General features: G+C 38.6%; 3 protein-coding genes across 15 annotated transcripts in view; all 3 read right to left on the bottom strand.

Annotated features, from left to right (window-relative positions):
- LOC127971204 (protocadherin alpha-C2-like) overlaps positions 1 to 18791 on the bottom strand; it is a 150820-nt gene that overhangs the window by 47242 nt on the left and 84787 nt on the right. The window lies entirely within an intron of this gene.
- zgc:113176 (uncharacterized protein LOC554708 homolog) lies at positions 3875 to 11168 on the bottom strand. Of its 2 annotated transcripts, XM_052574136.1 has the most exons (13): positions 10961 to 11168; positions 9890 to 9923; positions 9751 to 9770; positions 9509 to 9639; positions 9234 to 9366; positions 8724 to 8890; positions 7700 to 7853; positions 7506 to 7592; positions 7077 to 7247; positions 5817 to 5885; positions 5549 to 5611; positions 5136 to 5204; positions 3875 to 4325 (listed from the first exon to the last, which is right to left on the bottom strand). In XM_052574136.1, exons 3-13 carry the CDS (start codon positions 9761 to 9763, stop codon positions 4144 to 4146), a joined length of 1239 nt encoding a protein of 412 aa, XP_052430096.1. In that variant the 5' UTR covers positions 9764 to 9770; positions 9890 to 9923; positions 10961 to 11168; the 3' UTR covers positions 3875 to 4143. The 2 variants fall into 2 exon arrangements, with proteins under 2 accessions (XP_052430096.1, XP_052430094.1); XM_052574134.1 differs by having other exon boundaries at positions 9751 to 11168.
- On the bottom strand, positions 17008 to 18392 carry LOC127971238 (protocadherin gamma-C3-like). Its single transcript, XM_052574139.1, has one exon. It carries the CDS (start codon positions 18124 to 18126, stop codon positions 17008 to 17010), a length of 1119 nt encoding a protein of 372 aa, XP_052430099.1. The 5' UTR covers positions 18127 to 18392.

Below are 18791 nucleotides of genomic sequence, written 5' to 3'. Positions count from 1 at the left end.
CTCAGAGTGTATATTTGAACCTGTTTTTGGCTGAGGTTCACAAGCACTCCATAAACTTTTTAAGTTCAAAGAAATGGTTCTGATGTTGTTGCAGATCATATAAACCTTCCATTGTGGTGGAGGAATATAATTACTTTACTGCATTACTTGTGCAGACATGTTGTTTTACTAGGTCTGATCTGTTTTAAAGCTTAGGTACTGTATCACCACTAGTCTGTCTGTATGAGTACAAAATTGTTTACCATGATGTAATATTAGTTATTTACTAGTTATGTAATAAATGTCAATGTGTGGGAGGTTGTTGTTTTTTTTTTTTTTTTTTTTTTTTGTGAGCTCACCATCAAAATATCCTTTGACTGAGCTGAAATGCCAATAAAGTATTGGATCTTGAATCCTGTGAAGCAACTATGAGTTATTAAAAAAATAAATAAAAGGGAACATAGAGGTGTATTGACTCTACGAGTTACAGCCATGTTTTCAGCCATGGTGCTCTGCACTTATTCACAGCACATTTAAAGTCAATGAAAAGTAATCTACTTAATAAATGACATACAATGAATTTACAGTCATAATCCGTATGTGACAGTGTGCCACATACAGTAGGTTCCTACATAACTGTTATTGGCTTGAAATTCTCCAGATCCAAGCCTATGTAAATGAACACATTTTTTATCTTCTTCAAATTGGCTGCTTTCATTTTATTTTCACTTTCTTCGTTCAGTGAATGTATATTACATTTAGTTTGTTCGCTGTTCGTTGCCATGGTGGTTACGCTGCTATCGCTGAAACCACGTGGCTTGCAAAACGTAGTTCCGTCCAAAAGTATTTTATTCACAAGACACTTCTTTTTAATGATAAATTCAACATTTGTCCACAAAAAAAAAACAAAGCAAAAAGATAACTCATCAATACGATATGTTAATATAATTTTTGCAAATGTAGCCTTCGATTCAGAGAAATAAATTTCTGGTGGCAAAAGGTTACGGAAGTGCATTGTGTTGCCGGGGGGAGGGGGTGGGGTTGCGGGTTCTACATTTCGGCTAAAATATCTTAAATAAACGAATATATTTAGATTTTCTTAACGTAAATTACCTAGATGCAGTGTAATTAATAGTTTGGTTGCACTAGACATTGATATGTTCAGTAGATATATATTTTTACAACCCCAATTTCCAACCCCAATTCGCAAACCAGATAAACTACAACTGCAGTGCCTGATATGTATCAAGCTGCATTGCGTATCTATAGGGAATTGTAGTTTTTAAAACATTCGTGCATTTTCTTATAATAGGATATTGCAAATAGTGAGTTGAGAGTACAATGAGGAGTTTAGGCGGATTGTAAACATATCTATGAAATCAGATTTTAAATGTCTAATTTTTAAATGGATTCAAATTAATTTTAACCAGATTTGACAGTATCCCAGCTGTTGACTATATTCACATGATAAATGAGATCAAGAGCTCTCTATAACAGTTGGTCCCATGTGTGTAGCCCTTTTTATTGCTTAATTATAAGCCTTCAAATATGCACCAAGGTGATGTTTCAAAGGTCAGTATTTCAAAACAGGATATACTTGCATATTTACATATGCTACTCTCCAGGTCAAGACCTTTCTAACAATGTATGTGGTTAAGCTCTAGGACAAAGTTTTAATTTTCTCATTTCACATGCACAAGCCATCTTGGGTGTAGTATCTGAGAGCTCTTTGAAGGCTCAATAGGCATAGCCTATATAAAAAGAAGCTATTTGCATGTTAGATTGTTTCTGGCTTTGTAAACAGATTTATGAACTCACAACATCACAAGTTCCTTGTATACACACTCACACACACACACACACACACACACACACAAAGACTCATTTTGCATTTCTGTATGGGACACACATGGCTTATATACATAGGCTATCTATTTATGGGATGGTTTACCCAAAAATGAAAATCCTGTCATCCTTTACTCACCCTAATGTCATTCCATGTCATTCTTATGTCGAACATAAAATAAGATATTTTGAAAATTGATGGTAATTGTTGGTAAAAGTTGGTGGTTCTCATTGACTTCCATAGTATTTTTTTTCCTAATATGGAAGTCAATTGGAACCATTACCAGCAATCTTCAAAACATCTTAATACAGGTTTGGAATGACATGAGGGTGAGTAAATGGACTATTAATTTGCTTCTTGTATGGACATTTGCTTCTTGTATCTCTTCAAAAATTTAGCATCTTTTTTCCAACACTGAATCTAGTACTACATTTATTTAACTATGCAAAATGTGTATTGATCCATCTCAGGCAACTTAAAGTTTGTACAAGGTTTCTAAGCAGAAGTTTGAATGTTTTCTCAGTCCATGTTACCAAAACTCATGTGTCATTTATAAAGCATGTTTGAAAGCATGTCAATTAATTTCTTTGTATTCATAGATGCAGTGTAATTACTAGTTTGGCTGTATTTATATTTTAGATGTTCAGTAAATATTAAATTTTACAACCCTAATTTGCAAACCAGATAAACTACAACTGTAGTGCTGATTTGTATAAAGCTGCATTGCTTACCTATATGGAATTGTAGTTTTTAACATCTGTGTTTTTCTTAGAATTGGAGGTTGTAAATAGTAAGTTGAGAGTACAATGAGGAGTTTAGGCGGATTGTAAACACATCTATCTAATCAGATTTTAAATGTATAATTAATTATAAGCCTTAAAAAATGTACCACGGTGATGTTTCATGGTCAGTTTTTCAAAACAGTAGCCATGTCCATGTTAACAAAACTCATGTGCCACTCATGAGCATTTTAAAAATGTCAATTAATTTATTTGTAATCACCTCAAGAATGTGTTTAAAAAAAAGAAAAATAAATGAATGGTTATTTGTTGAATTAATTAATATTTGTGAAAATATATATATATAATTGTGACCGACAGCACTTTGAGCGGCTGCAGGAGCGCCGATGAAGACACAGCTGTTTCACGATTGGCCAGATTCAGCACATGACAAATGATCACGTGTGTTTCGGGTTAGACGAACCTTTTCAGCTCTAATAATGGTAACAAATCTGAGTTTTTACAATAGTAAAAGCTCTGAAATGTAGTTGCACTGTTGTATCGAGTCCAGTTTATCATACAAGACTGATAAAAGCATATATGCCCCACTGTATTAGTATTTAAATAGTATGTTTATGTTTAACTTGAAAATATGGCGCTGCTTATATCGAAAATATAAGCACTGCAGTATGTAAAAACAGTTTCTGTTGCTCATGAAAACGTTTCTAACACGTCTGTTTATTTTACAGATATTGTATTTAATTAAAATAATCTGTGATAAAGTATGCAAATACCACGTGGGTTGTCTACTCACGACAGAAAACTGAAAACAAAAGTGGAACACAACGGTCCTCTCACATAAATTGAAAATACACTTTATTTAATCTGAATCCAAGGAGAAACAATTTGATATCCTTAACAAAGATAAAATGATACCCTTCACATTTTCTCTTAAATGTTTATCATTAAAATAAAAGCGTAACAGTTTTTGTGAAGAAAATACTTCAGAGTGGAAGTTAGCAATGCCATAGAAACCCTTTACATTTAAAATAAATAAATTGTAGTGTTCAGCTGTATACCAAAGTTTCTACAAGTACCAGTAACCATCTTTTCAATACATTTTTTGCCAAGCATCTCCTAGCGACAGCAAAACTGTGCAAAATGTAAAGGTATGTGAAGCATCTAATCATTACATGAAATCATACTCTGACCCACTGTTGTGAATATTCAGGTGAGGGCCTTGCTAAAACCCAGTCCTCCTGAACCAATGATGAAATATATATATATATATATATAAATAAATATAAAAAACAACAACATGTAGACTCGATTCAGTACAATAAAACTTTATTGGTCCCTACGTAAGTCCTGTATAAAAGGAGACCACAATGATAGTGCCAAGAAACAACAATGATAAATAAAAATTGGTATGGATGAAAATAACAAAAATATCACAATTTTCTTCTTATTGTGAAGTGCAGTCATTACAATAAATTATGAGCATATGTTTGTATCGTGTGTGTGTGTGTGTGTGTGTGTTTATGGGTTGGGGGCCATCAACACAGTAAAAACAACCCAAACAAGTAACATGATACTTATTCAGGGTGTTTGCATGGTGTCTTGACCCTGGCAGTGAACGCACATGTTCTTTTTAAAGCCACATGCTGTGTGTGACCAAGATTCGCACACTGTGCACTGGGACCATGAGCGCCACTTCTTTCTTGCATTCTTTTTCCGATCATCAAAATGGATGTGGCAGACACAGCACAAATTGCCTCCATCTACCAGAGGAAAAACACAAATATTTTTAAAGTCAAGCCAGTTAGTTTAAATCATACTCATAACTATATTTAAAGCAACATCTCAAAGGAAGCTTGTTCATTTTTAACTGTTGCCAAAGGAATATGTGGGGTATTGCACATCAATTGATCTCAGATCTAGCTGATAATCAATCATAAGATAAAAGCAGGTTTTCCATTTCAGAGAGTGGCTTTAGTATAACCCTGAAATAAGGCAAACTCTGGGTTTTTCATTTCAGATATGAATGTAAATCAAACCTGAGACAGAGGGGTAACTAAATTTTGATTTTAAAATCTCATGACCACTTTGTTCTTCAGCTGCTTCCAGAGCTTACCTTCACATTGATGCAGGTTTATGATTATTAACTGTAAGGCCATAACTGATATCGAAAAGTTTGCATTGTTAAGAAATGTACCGGGCATCATCATTTGCACTCTCAATATATTTTTATACGATACAGAGATTGAAAAAGGCTGTTAATTTATTCTGTAGAATATGCCTGGAATCTGAACCGTGAAAGACTTAAAAGTGAATCTAATTAAATGCAGTTTAATCCTAAATTAAAAAATTGGACACCATTTTGTCAGTTTGTCACTCTAACAGTCGTCTTTTTAAAATGTTCTATTCCATGCTTCTGTTTACATATCTGCTCTTATTGTAGTATTGTAATCTGTTGAAACAGCCTCTTTTTTTATATCTTTGCTGCCAGGTTTACTATCAGTAAGAGCTCATTTGTCTCAATGGGACTTCCTAGTAAATAAAAATAAACACAATGTGGAGAGATACAGTACCTTTATCTTCAGTCATCACAATGGCTACAGTGGTGGCTGTTTCTGAGGACTCTTCCATCTGCTGTACACCTAAAGTACATAAAACAAAACAACTTAATTACAAATTCATAATTCAACTTGTCAGCATTTATACTGTCAACAGTTAATTACTAATAATTATTTGCATATTAATTCAATTTAGTTGATTCAAATTGTAAAATTATCATAATATCAACCTTTTATATGCTGTTTAATGTCACCTGGATAAATATTGTATTTAAACATTTTAATTTTCAAACAAGTGAGCTTTTCTCTTTGTGTCAAAAGTCAATGGCAGACTTCTCAGAACAATTTTTTAACTAAGCTCGAACTTAAGCAATACCAAAAACTGATTTGTAGCCTTTGGTAAAATGACTAACAAATAAAAGAAATACCATTTTCACACACGGCCTCTAAAATTTCCTCCACTGCCTTCGGCTGGATGCCTTCTGCTGTGTCTGGTGATATGAAAGCATTACACATCACACAAAGGTGAAAATGTCATCTTTTGATTTAGTATTATTACAATAACGTATACCGTTGTTAAATGTACTGTGCAAATGAATACTAGATACGTAATAAGTTACATAGCTAGTAAACTATGCTTCTTAAGTTTAATGTTATACATTTATTTTAAGATAAAATAAAAACAACTCAGCGTACCTTCTGCATCCATTTGCTCGGGCATTCCCTCTGCATTCCCCATGTCAGTGTGGCTACATTGTGATGCCTCTGATTGATATTTTTAGGGAAAAACAAAACAAAAAAAACAATTGTGTAATATGAGCAAAACAAAAAAATGGCCTTCATGCATTACTGGCGAAAAATAATGAATCACACAGCAGTATCAATGAAGGAATGTTATTTGCATTTAGCATTAAAAATTAAAACCATTGCTAAGGGCCAGTTACTAGTCACATTCAACTAAACAGCTATATAGGATATTCTGGAGAGGTGCCTTTTTATAAATTGTGTTGCATTATAATGACAAAACTAGAAAGAGTGTCACATCCCTTACAAGCTTTCAAAGACACATACAGATTTTCTATAACCAGAATCAATTTCAATTAAATTTTGTTTATATAGCACCAATTCATAACAAAAATTATCTCACAGCACTTTTTAAACAAAGTAGGTCTAGACCGTACTTTTATAATATTATTAACAAGGATCCAACAATTCCCACGATGAATTAATGTTAACATGTAACCTTATCAATTAGAGCCCGAATCTGATGTTGCAGATGACCAAGCTGATAGATCAACTTTGCCAGTGCGACTCAGACCAGAATGTATCAGATTGGTAAGTTTGCATTTGTTATCGTATAAAAGAAAAAGACATAGAAACAATCTGTGCTCTCTGAGATGCTAGAATCAGTCCTCAAAATGTTCTGGAACAGCCCTTGGAAGGCCAAACAAAATAGTTTGGCTTTTGAATGAAAAACACGGCGTCGGCGAGAAAAAAGTTACATCATCTTTCTTTGCGTATACACACACACTGACATAGAGATGTGGGGGCTTGTTTAACTGAAGTGTTTTAGGAAGGTGTGGCTGAGCAGTAACTTTTACAAAGAATATCTCTTTGGGTTTGAGACTTTGTAACTCTACAGATCTTATACTTGCACTAACAGCTACATAATACACTTAAGAAAGAGGAAAACAAGAAATTGCATCATATGATCCATTTACTAAGAGGCAGAGGCAAACCTCAAGAAAAAACATGGCTCAGGGTGAGAACCTGGGCGGCCATCCACCTTGACTGGTTGGGGTGAAGGGACAGAGATGCAATGGCCCAACACTATACAAAGACTTATATTAGGCCTTTTTTTATTCTTTAGTTAACTTATTTTCAACACTTTGCATAGAGCCAAATGGTCTGCCAAAACACAAGTGGAGGAAGACAACCACTGGTAATGTCACTTACCCATTTCAAATGTAATCTCATCTGCAGCTTGCAAAATTCCAACCAATTGGTTCCTTCCATAAAAGGAAGGCTTTTTCAGGGTAAGGCTGTTGGGCAGTCCAGAAACTTTAATAGTCAAGCCCTGATTCACTAGGGACTGGTAGGGGAGCCTTCCGGTACCTCCGGCCTCCTCTGAAAGACATGGGCACACATATACATGTTACACAATGTTACACAGTTGGACAATTTTGACTCTCCCTTCTAGTTGATAGCCAGTGTAAAGGCTGCAAACATTGATTTTTGGTAAGATGATATAATCTAATGGTTGATGGGCATATTAGATAATTTCTTCATTTGATAACAATGCCATGGATTCATGAAAGTACATTAGGTTATCAAGTTTAGCAGTTTTTTAATATCAGTTTTAAAAGTATTTGAACTTATGCTTACTATATTTTCTGTTGAATAGATCTTTCACTTTTCCTACCAGAACACTGACATGTTCTCTGGTACAGGGTGTTGCGGCTGAGGAGCTGGCTACAGATGAAACAACAGACAACAATTAATTTCATAAAACTCTATTATGTATATATGCACTATTATGGGATTGAGTCCATTTCTGTGGATTTTCATATAACCAATACCTTTGAAATGCAGTGCAAAGTTGTTCACTGTGTCTGTTGAATCGAGAAAATCAGTGGCTCCTTTGCTGCTCAGTTCAAACACCTCTAATGAGGACTTCTTGCGGTCAAATGATAAAATGGCGGTTTCCACACCCAAATCCTCAAGCTTGGACACCTTTACAATATTTGGATAAAGACGACAACCACAAAAATAGTAAATAATTGATTATACACAAAATACACAAAACCTACTTTTAAAAATCCAACACACACTGAAGAAACAACTCATAACAGAGCTTGGCAATATATAAAAACAGTATTGTTGTACGTGGCAAATAAGTGGTCAGGGACCAGCAGGGTTACATTACAGGGTTAGTTCACCCAAAAATTTGGTCATTAATACCTCATGTCGTTCCAAACCAGTAAGCCCTTCGTTCATCTTTGTAACACAGTATAAGATATTTTAGATTTAGTCCGAGAGCTCTCAGTCCCTCCATTGAAGCTGTGTGTACGGTACACTGTCCATGTCCAGAAAGGTCTAAAGGACTAAATCTAAAATATCTTTGGAACTGTGTTCCGAAGATAAAAGGAGGTCTCACGGGTTTGGAACGACATAAGTGGGAGTTATTAATGACATAATTTTGATTTTTGGGTGAATTAACCCTTTAACAATTCATTAGCTGTGTTTATATCGAGTCCAAATGCAACTAATAATTTAACTCATAGCCATTTGTGACTACTAATGCTTTAATTGACCACCTTGATCTGAATAGACTAGCTCAACCAGTAGGAATTTAGTTTGAGAAGGTGGTATGATTCTTTGACAGTTTCTTCAATGTGAGAATATTTGATGTTGATAGCCTTGTAAACAAAAATCAGCTGGAATATTTTTTTGTAACGAACTCATTTGAAATTATGATAAAAACTAGAGATAAACAATCTAGTTGTCTAACACAATGTTCTGCCACAATTGCTGTTGATCATCCTTCCATCTAATACTTTAAGAATACTACTAATGCTTAGCAAATGAATCCTGTTTCCAAACCTCTAACTTCAGCTTCTTAAGGTGCATTTTAATTCGGGCATCCCTCATCTCAGGGTTTAGGTCCTGTGCCTGCCTATGTGCCCTCAGTGCTGCTGCCTCCTGGATGTATTTCTGCTTTGCATCTTCCCCCAATGTGGCCCACCTGCCCTTTATATCATTCATTGTGCCTGAAGAAAAAATAGATGCACAGAAAACTTAACGCATTAGAGTCAGCATCTCCTTTGTAAAGTAAATTCATACAACGACAATCAGTACTTAGGGTTGTGAAAACCATTTATCTGTAACAACTCTGTGAAAACAAGATAACGTGTAAAGTAGATGACCTGATGATTCTTTTCAATACATTCAGCATTCTTAAACTGATGAATGCAATTTGCATGTGTGAAGTACTTGCCAAATACTATCATTAAAATCTGTTTCATGACCCTCATATGTCAACAAGGCCATCATGTATGAAAAGAAACAATTTAGTATAAAAATTTAAAACAGTCTTTAAATTTTGTTTCTCACCTTTGTTTTTGAGTATGTCCCTACAAAAAAGATTGTAAGGCGACAGCTCTCTAATTTGAACTTTGGCCTTTGATGGACGGGGCTCAGATGAAGCATTAGTCGTTTGAGATCTTTTGTAATTACCTATCCAGTTCTGAAATACAAAAAATAGCAAAAGGATATTACACCAATTAAACCGAATGTTAACTAAACACATCATTTATACAAGCAGTGCAGCAGAATTATTTATTTATCTGACATGTTGTTTGTTAGTGTGGCACTAAAGTAAACCTTACTTCTACCACACTGGTGTCCAAACCAGTAGCTGATGCAGCTCTTGGTATTAATTGTGAACCAACTCGTGTCATTCCATCTTTAAAAAATGATTTGAGGGTTTCCTTTTGATTCCCATTAATGTGAGTTCTCTCTTGTTTAATAACAGCAAAGAAAGAAGTATATAGTCAGTAATAAATCAGTAATAAAAAAGATCATACCATCGTTCTCAGACACTCTTGCCTAATGCAATTGTAAGGCTTACCTCTCTGGGCCATCTTCAACCTAAAACATAAACAGAGAGAAATTTGTACAAGACAGATTTGTGAACAATAAATTCTAAACAGCCCATAACCAAATTTTTGATGGTTCAACAAAGACATGGAGCAATAAAACAAACTTGCCACAGAAGTCCTTGCAAACAGCTGGAAATGTATGCTGTAAAGGAAGATAAAAAAGTTAGGTAAAGAGCCACTAATGTAACAAAGACACCTAATGTAAGACAGACAGCTAAACAGAAAGGCAGTCCTCAAATAAAAAACGACCATAAACGACGTTTGTGTAAGCACCTTGACGAAGCGTTGCGTCTGTCGTCATGAAATGACGTGTTACGTCATTACCAATCAAAACGCAGGTTTATTTAAATGCAATGTGTGGACTATTTACACCGATCTCACAGTATTTCGTACATATTTTACTAGGTGGCTTATTCGTTCGAATGACCACATTTAACCCCAACCCCTAACCCTCACTGAAATCATGCTAAATTATGATTTATTGAGCATATACATTTTCGTGCACTTGCGTTCCCTGGGATCGAACCCATGATAGAATGATTACATATCAAGGTATAAGGCAATAATCTACCAACTGAGCTACACGAAACGCAAATCAGAGTGCAAATAAAACAGTACATATGAAACATTAATATGAAAAATAACTTTTGCCGATGGGGCGCAATTGTAGTATACGCTCTGATGCAGTGGTTCTCAAACTTTTTTTCCAGTGGGTTGCACTGCTGTCCAAGTGCAAGTTTCGCGTGCCGCACAAATATAATTTACATATTACGTCACCAATACAAACAAACCGAATTTATAATATTATAGCCTAAATATTATATCTAATCTATTACATTTATTTAAATAAATAAATTATATTACTCCCCATAAATAAAACACATAATGCTGTCAGGCGCTAACCAATTATGTGAGATTCAGCTCGAAAGGAGTAACAGCACAAAGAAGTTGCGTTTGTACGTAAAAACATGCTTATTAGCAACGTTAATGCACACATAAAGCATGCAACGTTAACGTTACGACAGGCTAATAACGTAATATGGCCTAACGTCAGCAATAACGTTTGCAGACACATCGCAATACGGTTATCTCATGCCAACAATCATGGCACGCAATTTTCCCTTACTGGCTAATTAATAACAGTTTAAATGCTCAGTTGTATCATATTAATAGTCTTACCTGAAAATATTACGCTGGAAATATCGCAACGTTGCCGCGTTCGTCCAGTAGACCTCCGATCACAGGTGAGCACAGGAATTCTGGGATTGGATCTGGAGTCTTCACTTGTATATGTGTGGGTGATTAAGCATGTGAATGGTTGATAACAGCCCTCTGAGCCTACTAGTAGGCACAGGAGGCCCCTCCTGGCCCATACCTATGGGCTGATAATCGCTGATAACGCCCCATTCAATCGAGTGATAACGTTCGAATCGGGTGCCTGCATCCACTGGGAGACTGAGGCTCGCTGGACGGGTAGAGGAAATGAATAGGTATTTACTGCGTCCGCTGAGAGACTAGCGCTCGCTGGACAGACATGGGACACCAATAGATATTTCTGTGTCCGCTGGGAGACTAGTGCTCGCTGGACAGGCAGGGGAAACTAATAGATATTACTGCATCCGCTGGGAGACTGAGGCTCGCTGGACAGATATGGGAGACGAATTATGTCCCTGCGTCCGCTGGAAGACTGGGCTTGCTGGACGAAGAACAGGAAGAGATGGATGCATACTGCGTCCGCTGAGAGACTAGTGCTCGCTGGACAGGCAGAGGAAAAATAGGTATTTACGGTGTCCGCTGGGAGACTGATAGCCTGACTACGACAGACTTCCTACTTCCGCTCAATTTTATTTCGCTTCTGTACTCAGTCTGATACAGCGTCAGAGCTTTCGGTTTGCCACCGGTCTGGAAACAGCCGGGCCAATCAACGAGCAGAGGGCGGGCTGAGAGCCGTGACGTAGATGTTAAGCACAGAGTTTTAAATCGTAGGTTAGAGAAATCGAAAACTGAAACGACCGCGGAAATGGGAAACGAGACACGGGATGCAATTCGCTTTGTTATGGAGAACATTCAACTCTTTTTCAAACTGAAGCCAGAACAAGAAGAGTGTTTAACAACAGATTTACAGTGGAAGTTCAATCATAGATTTGAGTTCGATGCATGATGTCTGTGCTTCGATGCGGCTGTACAGGCGCATAACATACGTCATAACTAAACGTATCTGATTGGCTTACGGGTAACCAATGATTTTAAACTTCAGACAAGTGCCCCCTAGCGAGAGAGAAAACACTTCTCTATTATGCCATTGCAGACTCCGCTACTTCACTTTGCTTCGTAGACAGAGTCTGGTATTACCAGGCTAGGAGACTGAGGCCCACTGGACAAACAGAGGAAAAATAGATGTTATTGAGTCCGCTGTGAGACTAGTGCTCGCGGACTGATAGAGACATAGGTATTTTCTGCGTCCGCTGGGAGACTGAGGCTAGCTGGACAGACAGAGGAAAGAAAAATAATAATGAAAATAGATATTTACTGCGTCCGTTGAGAGATTTGTGCTCGCTGGACGGACGGTGGAAACGGATCAATATTTACTGCGTCCGCTGAGAGACTGGTGCTCGCTGGACGGACAGTGGAAACAAATAAATATTTACTGCGTCCGCTGAGAGACTGGTGCTCGCTGGACGGACAGTGGAAACGGATAAATATTTACTGCGTCCGCTGAGAGACTGGTGCTCGCTGGACGGACAGTGGAAACGGATAAATATGTACTGCGTCCGCTGAGAGACTGGTGCTCGCTGGACGGGCGGTGGAAACGAATAGATATTGACTGCGTCCGCTGAGAGACTGGTGCTCGCTGGACGGACGGTGGAAACGGATAAATATTGACTGCGTCCGCTGAGAGACTGGTGCTAGCTGGACGGGCAGTGGAAACGAATAAATATTTGCTGCGTCCGCTGAGAGACTGGTGCTCGCTGGACGGGCAGTGGAAACGAATAAATATTTGCTGCGTCCGCTGAGAGACTGGTGCTCGCTGGACGGACAGTGGAAACGAATAAATATTTACTGCGTCCGCTGAGAGACTGGTGCTCGCTGGACGGGCAGTGGAAACGAATAAATATTTGCTGCGTCCGCTGAGAGACTGGTGCTCGCTGGACGGACAGTGGAAACGAATAAATATTTGCTGCGTCCGCTGAGAGACTGGTGCTCGCTGGACGGGCAGTGGAAACGAATAAATATTTGCTGCGTCCGCTGAGAGACTGGTGCTCGCTGGACGGGCAGTGGAAACGAATAAATATTTGCTGCGTCCGCTGAGAGACTGGTGCTCGCTGGACGGGCAGTGGAAACGAATAAATATTTGCTGCGTCCGCTGAGAGACTGTTGCTCGCTGGACGGGCAGTGGAAACGAATAAATATTTGCTGCGTCCGCTGAGAGACTGGTGCTCGCTGGACGGGCAGTGGAAACGAATAAATATTTGCTGCGTCCGCTGAGAGACTGGTGCTCGCTGGACGGACAGTGGAAACGAATGAATATTGACTGCGTCCGCTGAGAGACTGGTGCTCGCTGGACGGACAGTGGAAACGGATAAATATTGACTGCGTCCGCTGAGAGACTGGTGCTCGCTGGACGGGCAGTGGAAACGGATAAATATTGACTGCGTCCGCTGAGAGACTGGTGCTCGCTGGACGGGCAGTGGAAACGAATAAATATTTGCTGCGTCCGCTGAGAGACTGGTGCTCGCTGGACGGACAGTGGAAACGAATGAATATTTACTGCGTCCGCTGAGAGACTGGTGCTCGCTGGACGGGCAGTGGAAACGAATAAATATTTACTGCGTCTGCTGACAAACTTGTGCTCGCTGGACATGCGGGGGAAAACAGAGCAGATAATATATGTATAATATATATATTTATTTATTTATTTATTTATTTTTTATTTTTTTTATTTTATTTTTTTTTTTTTTTTCTTTTTTTTTCAGCGCGTCCGCACCGCATCGAGTTGAAAATATCTCAACTTTTCAGAATGCCGCAGCGCAAGAATATCAGACCTGAACCAGGAAGTTGGTCACCAGATCACAGGGTAACCAGTTAAACTGCATGGAGACACCGGAGAGCGCCTAGATGTTTTCTCTGAGGTGCTCGCTCATCGCAGTTGTGCTGCCGTGGTACACCATATCGGTTTTGCAAAGGGAACAAAGAGCCATTTTATTTGTCCTCTGTTTAAAGTATTCTCATACTTTTAATAACAGTGGTCTCGGTTTGTGAAGAAAGTTGCATTCTATTATTCGCAGTATGCCATTATGCGAGATGTAAACAGTGTGACGCGTTCACGCATTTCACACGCGTCAATGTATTTTGTAGTCGACGTAAACGATGATGTCGACGCGTCGTTGCAGCACTAATTAGTGGTGGAAATTATGATTCTTTCTAGAGATTCGTTCATTTTCAGTTCATTCACCAAAATGATTCATTCAGATTCGTCCAGTGATGATTTCTTCGTTTTACGCAAAATGTGCCACCAGGCGGAAGAAAAAAGAGTGTATTATGTCTTAAGTCAACGAACGCGTTCACTTGTTACAAAAGCTGATCTGGCTTTATTAAAATGTGTGTGTAATCGCATTCAATATATAAAGTCTAATTGAGTTGTTCAGATGAACAAAGCACAAGGTTTCTTGCCTAATTAGCATTTTAATTGTTTGGTCAAACAGTTGTATATTATAAATTCACATCCATAAATCGGGGATTAAACCTTTCTTTTACGGTCTATGGATTAAACGTGGAGTTGCTAAATATCAAAACGAGCGTATGTGCACAGTACTGTACCTATAACTGCGCTTTGCATTTTCGAGATTGACATGCTAAGTAGCAGACTAACCCGGTTTACTCTAATTTCGTTCACGAACAAGGTAAGCTATGTGCCAGTTCATTTTCATTCACGAACGACATGTATCCGTTCATTCAGTTCGTTCACGAATGACATGTGTGCCAGTTCAGTAATTTCACTCACGAACGATAAGATCTCTAGATCTAGTTCAGACTCATATGAAACTCGTTCATTGAAGGGCGTATTCGTTACTACATTCAACGAATCACATACTCTGTCACCTCATACTCGAAGGCTATCGGCTCGAGGTTGAGTAATTCTTTGACAGGATGAAATGGTTGTTACCCGGTTCACTGAGCTGCGCATGCGCTGCTTATAGCGCCGCGCTGCTATGGAGGGAGAAACTTCATTGAACGAGAAATATGAGTCAGTGGATAACATGAGCGATTCGTTCACCTAAAAGATTCGTTCAGCTAAAAGATTTGTTCAAAAGAACGATTCGTTCATGGACGACACGTCACTAGTCCTAATGGATACATTTGGAACACTGGTTTCACGTTGTAGTATAGACTGTGGAAACAGAGGCTTCTGAAAACTATGAATGTCATTATACAATGAATATCATTATGTCTGTAAAACATACCAAGACATGATTATGGCAATAACATTAATTGCAGTTATGTGCTATTCACTTCCAAGCAATTCTAAAGATATTTACTTGCATGCTTTTCATATTACAGTCCTAGAAAGACAACAGAATTTTACTCACACTGCTGTCCTGCGGCAAAACGAGGGTAGTGATCACGCCAGTAGATGGTGAAATATGCCCCTAAATAAATTGGTCCTGCCAGAATAATTGAATGAAACTTATGTCTGTAAAACCTCAGTGAGGTTTAAACGTGCACGGTAAGGCAGGTAATATCTTTGGACATTTCCGTGTGGATGATGACTACGTCATAGCCTCATTTAACAACTTTAAGCCTCCTTTCCACAGCACACGGCATTTGGAAACGATTGTCGCATACTGGTCGTGCAGCAACTGTTCCCTTGACGTGTTCAACATGGTAAAATTAATAATCAGTGTTGGGCAGTAGCGTCGCTACAAGCAGCGAAGCTAGTTTGACTACATTTCTCAGTAGCTTGGTCGTAGCTTCGCTACTTTCTGAATCGAATAGCTTTTCAGTAGCGAAGCTACTTTTACCAAGTAGTGCGGTAGCTTCCACACAAGCTACATTTCGCAAGCATTTCTGAAGCTCAAACTCAAATCGGGAAATACAACTGCTAATATCGCTGATCCTGGATCAGTAGTGACGCTCTTGTTCGCGTTTAAGGTGGATAGCAACCAATCATCTTTATGATGCATTACCGCCACCTTCTGCTCCGGATGGTACGACTCCTTGGCCAGTCACGCAAAAAAATATTTGATGAAATGATGGCATAGGATGAGGTCGGAGAACATTTAATCCCGAGGAGTGAGTCGCCGTGGCCGTACCTCGACAAGTACATGACACTGACCGAGATAACAGAGAGAAAATATGTTTTCAGATGCTGCTTGTAAAAATTAACAGGGTCCCCCTTACGATTATTGTGATATATTGTAATATATTTCCTTTTTATTTCTAATATTTATAATTTAAATACATTTAATAATAGTTAACAAGATATAGGTAATTCTGACCTCGCACCGATAGATCTGATTAGAATACATCACATCCGGTCGGGCGTTCGCCCACGGTCTAATCGTGGAAGTGTAAATATTTGTACGCATCCGAGACTCAATTTGGATCTGAAATTCCACATGCGTATGTGATCGAATCTCCACGCGGCTCCCGCACTACTTTCTAGCCGAAAATCTGTATTTAGCGTCTTCACCTGAAAATGTATTAATTTATGATGCACGGTCTGTGCCGCTAGAGGAGGCGGCCACAAACTGCGCCTCGGCCGGAAAAGCCGCGGTGAAGGGCTGAGCCGCGGCGGGAAGTGAGAGAGGCCTGCTGCTGCTGCAGTAGGAACTGAGGAGCGGGCTGGTTGGGTGCCTGCTGGAGCTGCGATTCCAGCGCTCAAAGAGAGCCCGGTCTTGATCGGATCGAGCGTGGTGTCGAGCGAGGTAAGCTCGGCTTGCACGGTCTATTGGCCACGACGTGTGGCTTGGGGAGAAGAGCAACTGTCGCGATGACGTTTGATGGTGCTCAACTGCCGTGTTTAATGATCATGGGTGTCAGAAAAAGTAGCATTTCTGAAAAAATCCCCGGTATGGATCTCCTTGCTGGAAGGAAAATCGGGTCTGTGATGAGAAGACAGACAGCGCGAACCGGGATGCTGAAAACGGTCAATGAACAGAGATGGGTTCTGCTGTCATTTATACCTTGTCATGAGTTGATTACTGATTGGTCTCCACTTGTGTTAATCAGGTTAATGAACTGCGACTGTTCCTCCCGAACTTTGTTATAAAACAGCATATGTTGTCATTTATATCCACAACCTCGACCAATACTTTACAGTGTGCTCCTCTCGGGTTGTTACTTTTATCTTTCGCTTGAACTCGAAGTTCAATCGAACTCTTCTGCTCATAATCTATATATTTTTTTACAGTAATTTCACCCGTTCCTGGATTTATCAAAAAAGAATCTACATTTTTATCAGTATTGTGCTTGACAATTGCATAAATTATTTCACCGTTTACGCCCTCATCTAAATCAACAGCTTGAACAGTTATCACGTGAGTACCAGGCGCCGCATTTTCGGTAATTTTAGCTTTATACAAGGATTTACTGAAAACAGGAATATTATCGTTAACATCCACAACGTTAACTATTATCTCTGTTGTGCCAGATTTTGGAGGTTTTCCTCCATCTACAGCGCTCAGTGTAAGATGAATTACAGCTTGTTTTTCTCGATCTAATGCTTTCTGCAGTACTAACTCTGCGGACACACTCTGATCTCCTCCGCTCTGTACATCCAGAGAGAAGTGTTCATTTGGACTCAGTTTGTAGCTCTTTAAGGAGTTACTCCCCACATCTGCGTCAAACGCGCTCTGCAATGGAAATCTCTCCCCTGAAATAGTTGATTCGGTAATGTTCAGATGTGTGACTGATGTCTGAAATGCGGGTGCATTGTCATTAATGTCAACAACATTTATCTCAAATCTGTAAATGTTCAATGGTGAGCTAATCATGGCTTCTAAAGGCAGAGAACATTTAATATGCTGCTCGCAAATCTCTTCTCGATCAATTCTCTCTCTGACATGGAGAATTCCAGTTTTAGTATTAATATCGAAATACCTCTTGTTCGGTCCCGGAACAATATGAAACCCTCGAACCTCAAGGTCCTGAATATTCAGATTTAAATCCTTTACCAAATTGGCAATTGTAGTGCCTGTGTTTGCTTCCTCCGTCACTGAATACAACAGCTGTCCGCCCGCTATACTCCAAAGCCAACACAAAAAGTACACAGAAATCCAAACCCGGAATCTTGATTGCCTTTTGGATGCCATTGTCTCTAAATCCTCTGAATATGCCAAAGTCATGTAAATCCAAGAGCATAGTATCTGAGTGTTCACCCGGAATCACGCACTATAGCACCTTCCAGACATAATGGCGAATTCTGAACAAAGCATCTCTGCTCCGGAAGCTACAAAATGAGGCGGAGCTTAATGGAGTCATGTAAAATTATTGTGTAAAATGAAAGGCTAGTGACATCGTGTGGACATCTGCAAACTTCACTGTCGGTTATAGGAGCATGCATTTAAAATAAAATTGATAATGCCTAGAATGGAGGAAGCGTCCACATTGCTATCTAATTATAACTGCCACTGAAAAATATATATATTTGATATAAATATTTTATTAATTTAATGGAATTTTTGCATGCTTCGTTTTTTTTTTGTAATTTTTTTTACATATATGTATATATATATAACAAAACAAATAAACTAAATAAAACTCAAAAGCATCATTAAACAATAAACTTCACATTTCAGAAAAGTATGAGTCAAAATTATACATAATAAGCATGCTACTTTATTATTGAAGTATTGACATTTCTAGAATGCACATTACTTTTCCATCTTTAAGTTAAGGTTCACAACAAAATGTTGGCCCAAATTTCATATAGGTCTGAACAAAAACAGCAGACAAGCTAAACAATAAAAAAGCTTCAATCCACTGTCTGACCGCAGGTGCTATGGAACTT

This window comes from Carassius gibelio, chromosome B14, assembly GCF_023724105.1.
Source record: "Carassius gibelio isolate Cgi1373 ecotype wild population from Czech Republic chromosome B14, carGib1.2-hapl.c, whole genome shotgun sequence".
NCBI classification, from domain to species: domain Eukaryota; kingdom Metazoa; phylum Chordata; class Actinopteri; order Cypriniformes; family Cyprinidae; genus Carassius; species Carassius gibelio.
The sequence above is the reverse complement of the archived record's forward strand: the minus strand, read 5'-3'. Positions and strand labels throughout refer to the sequence as shown.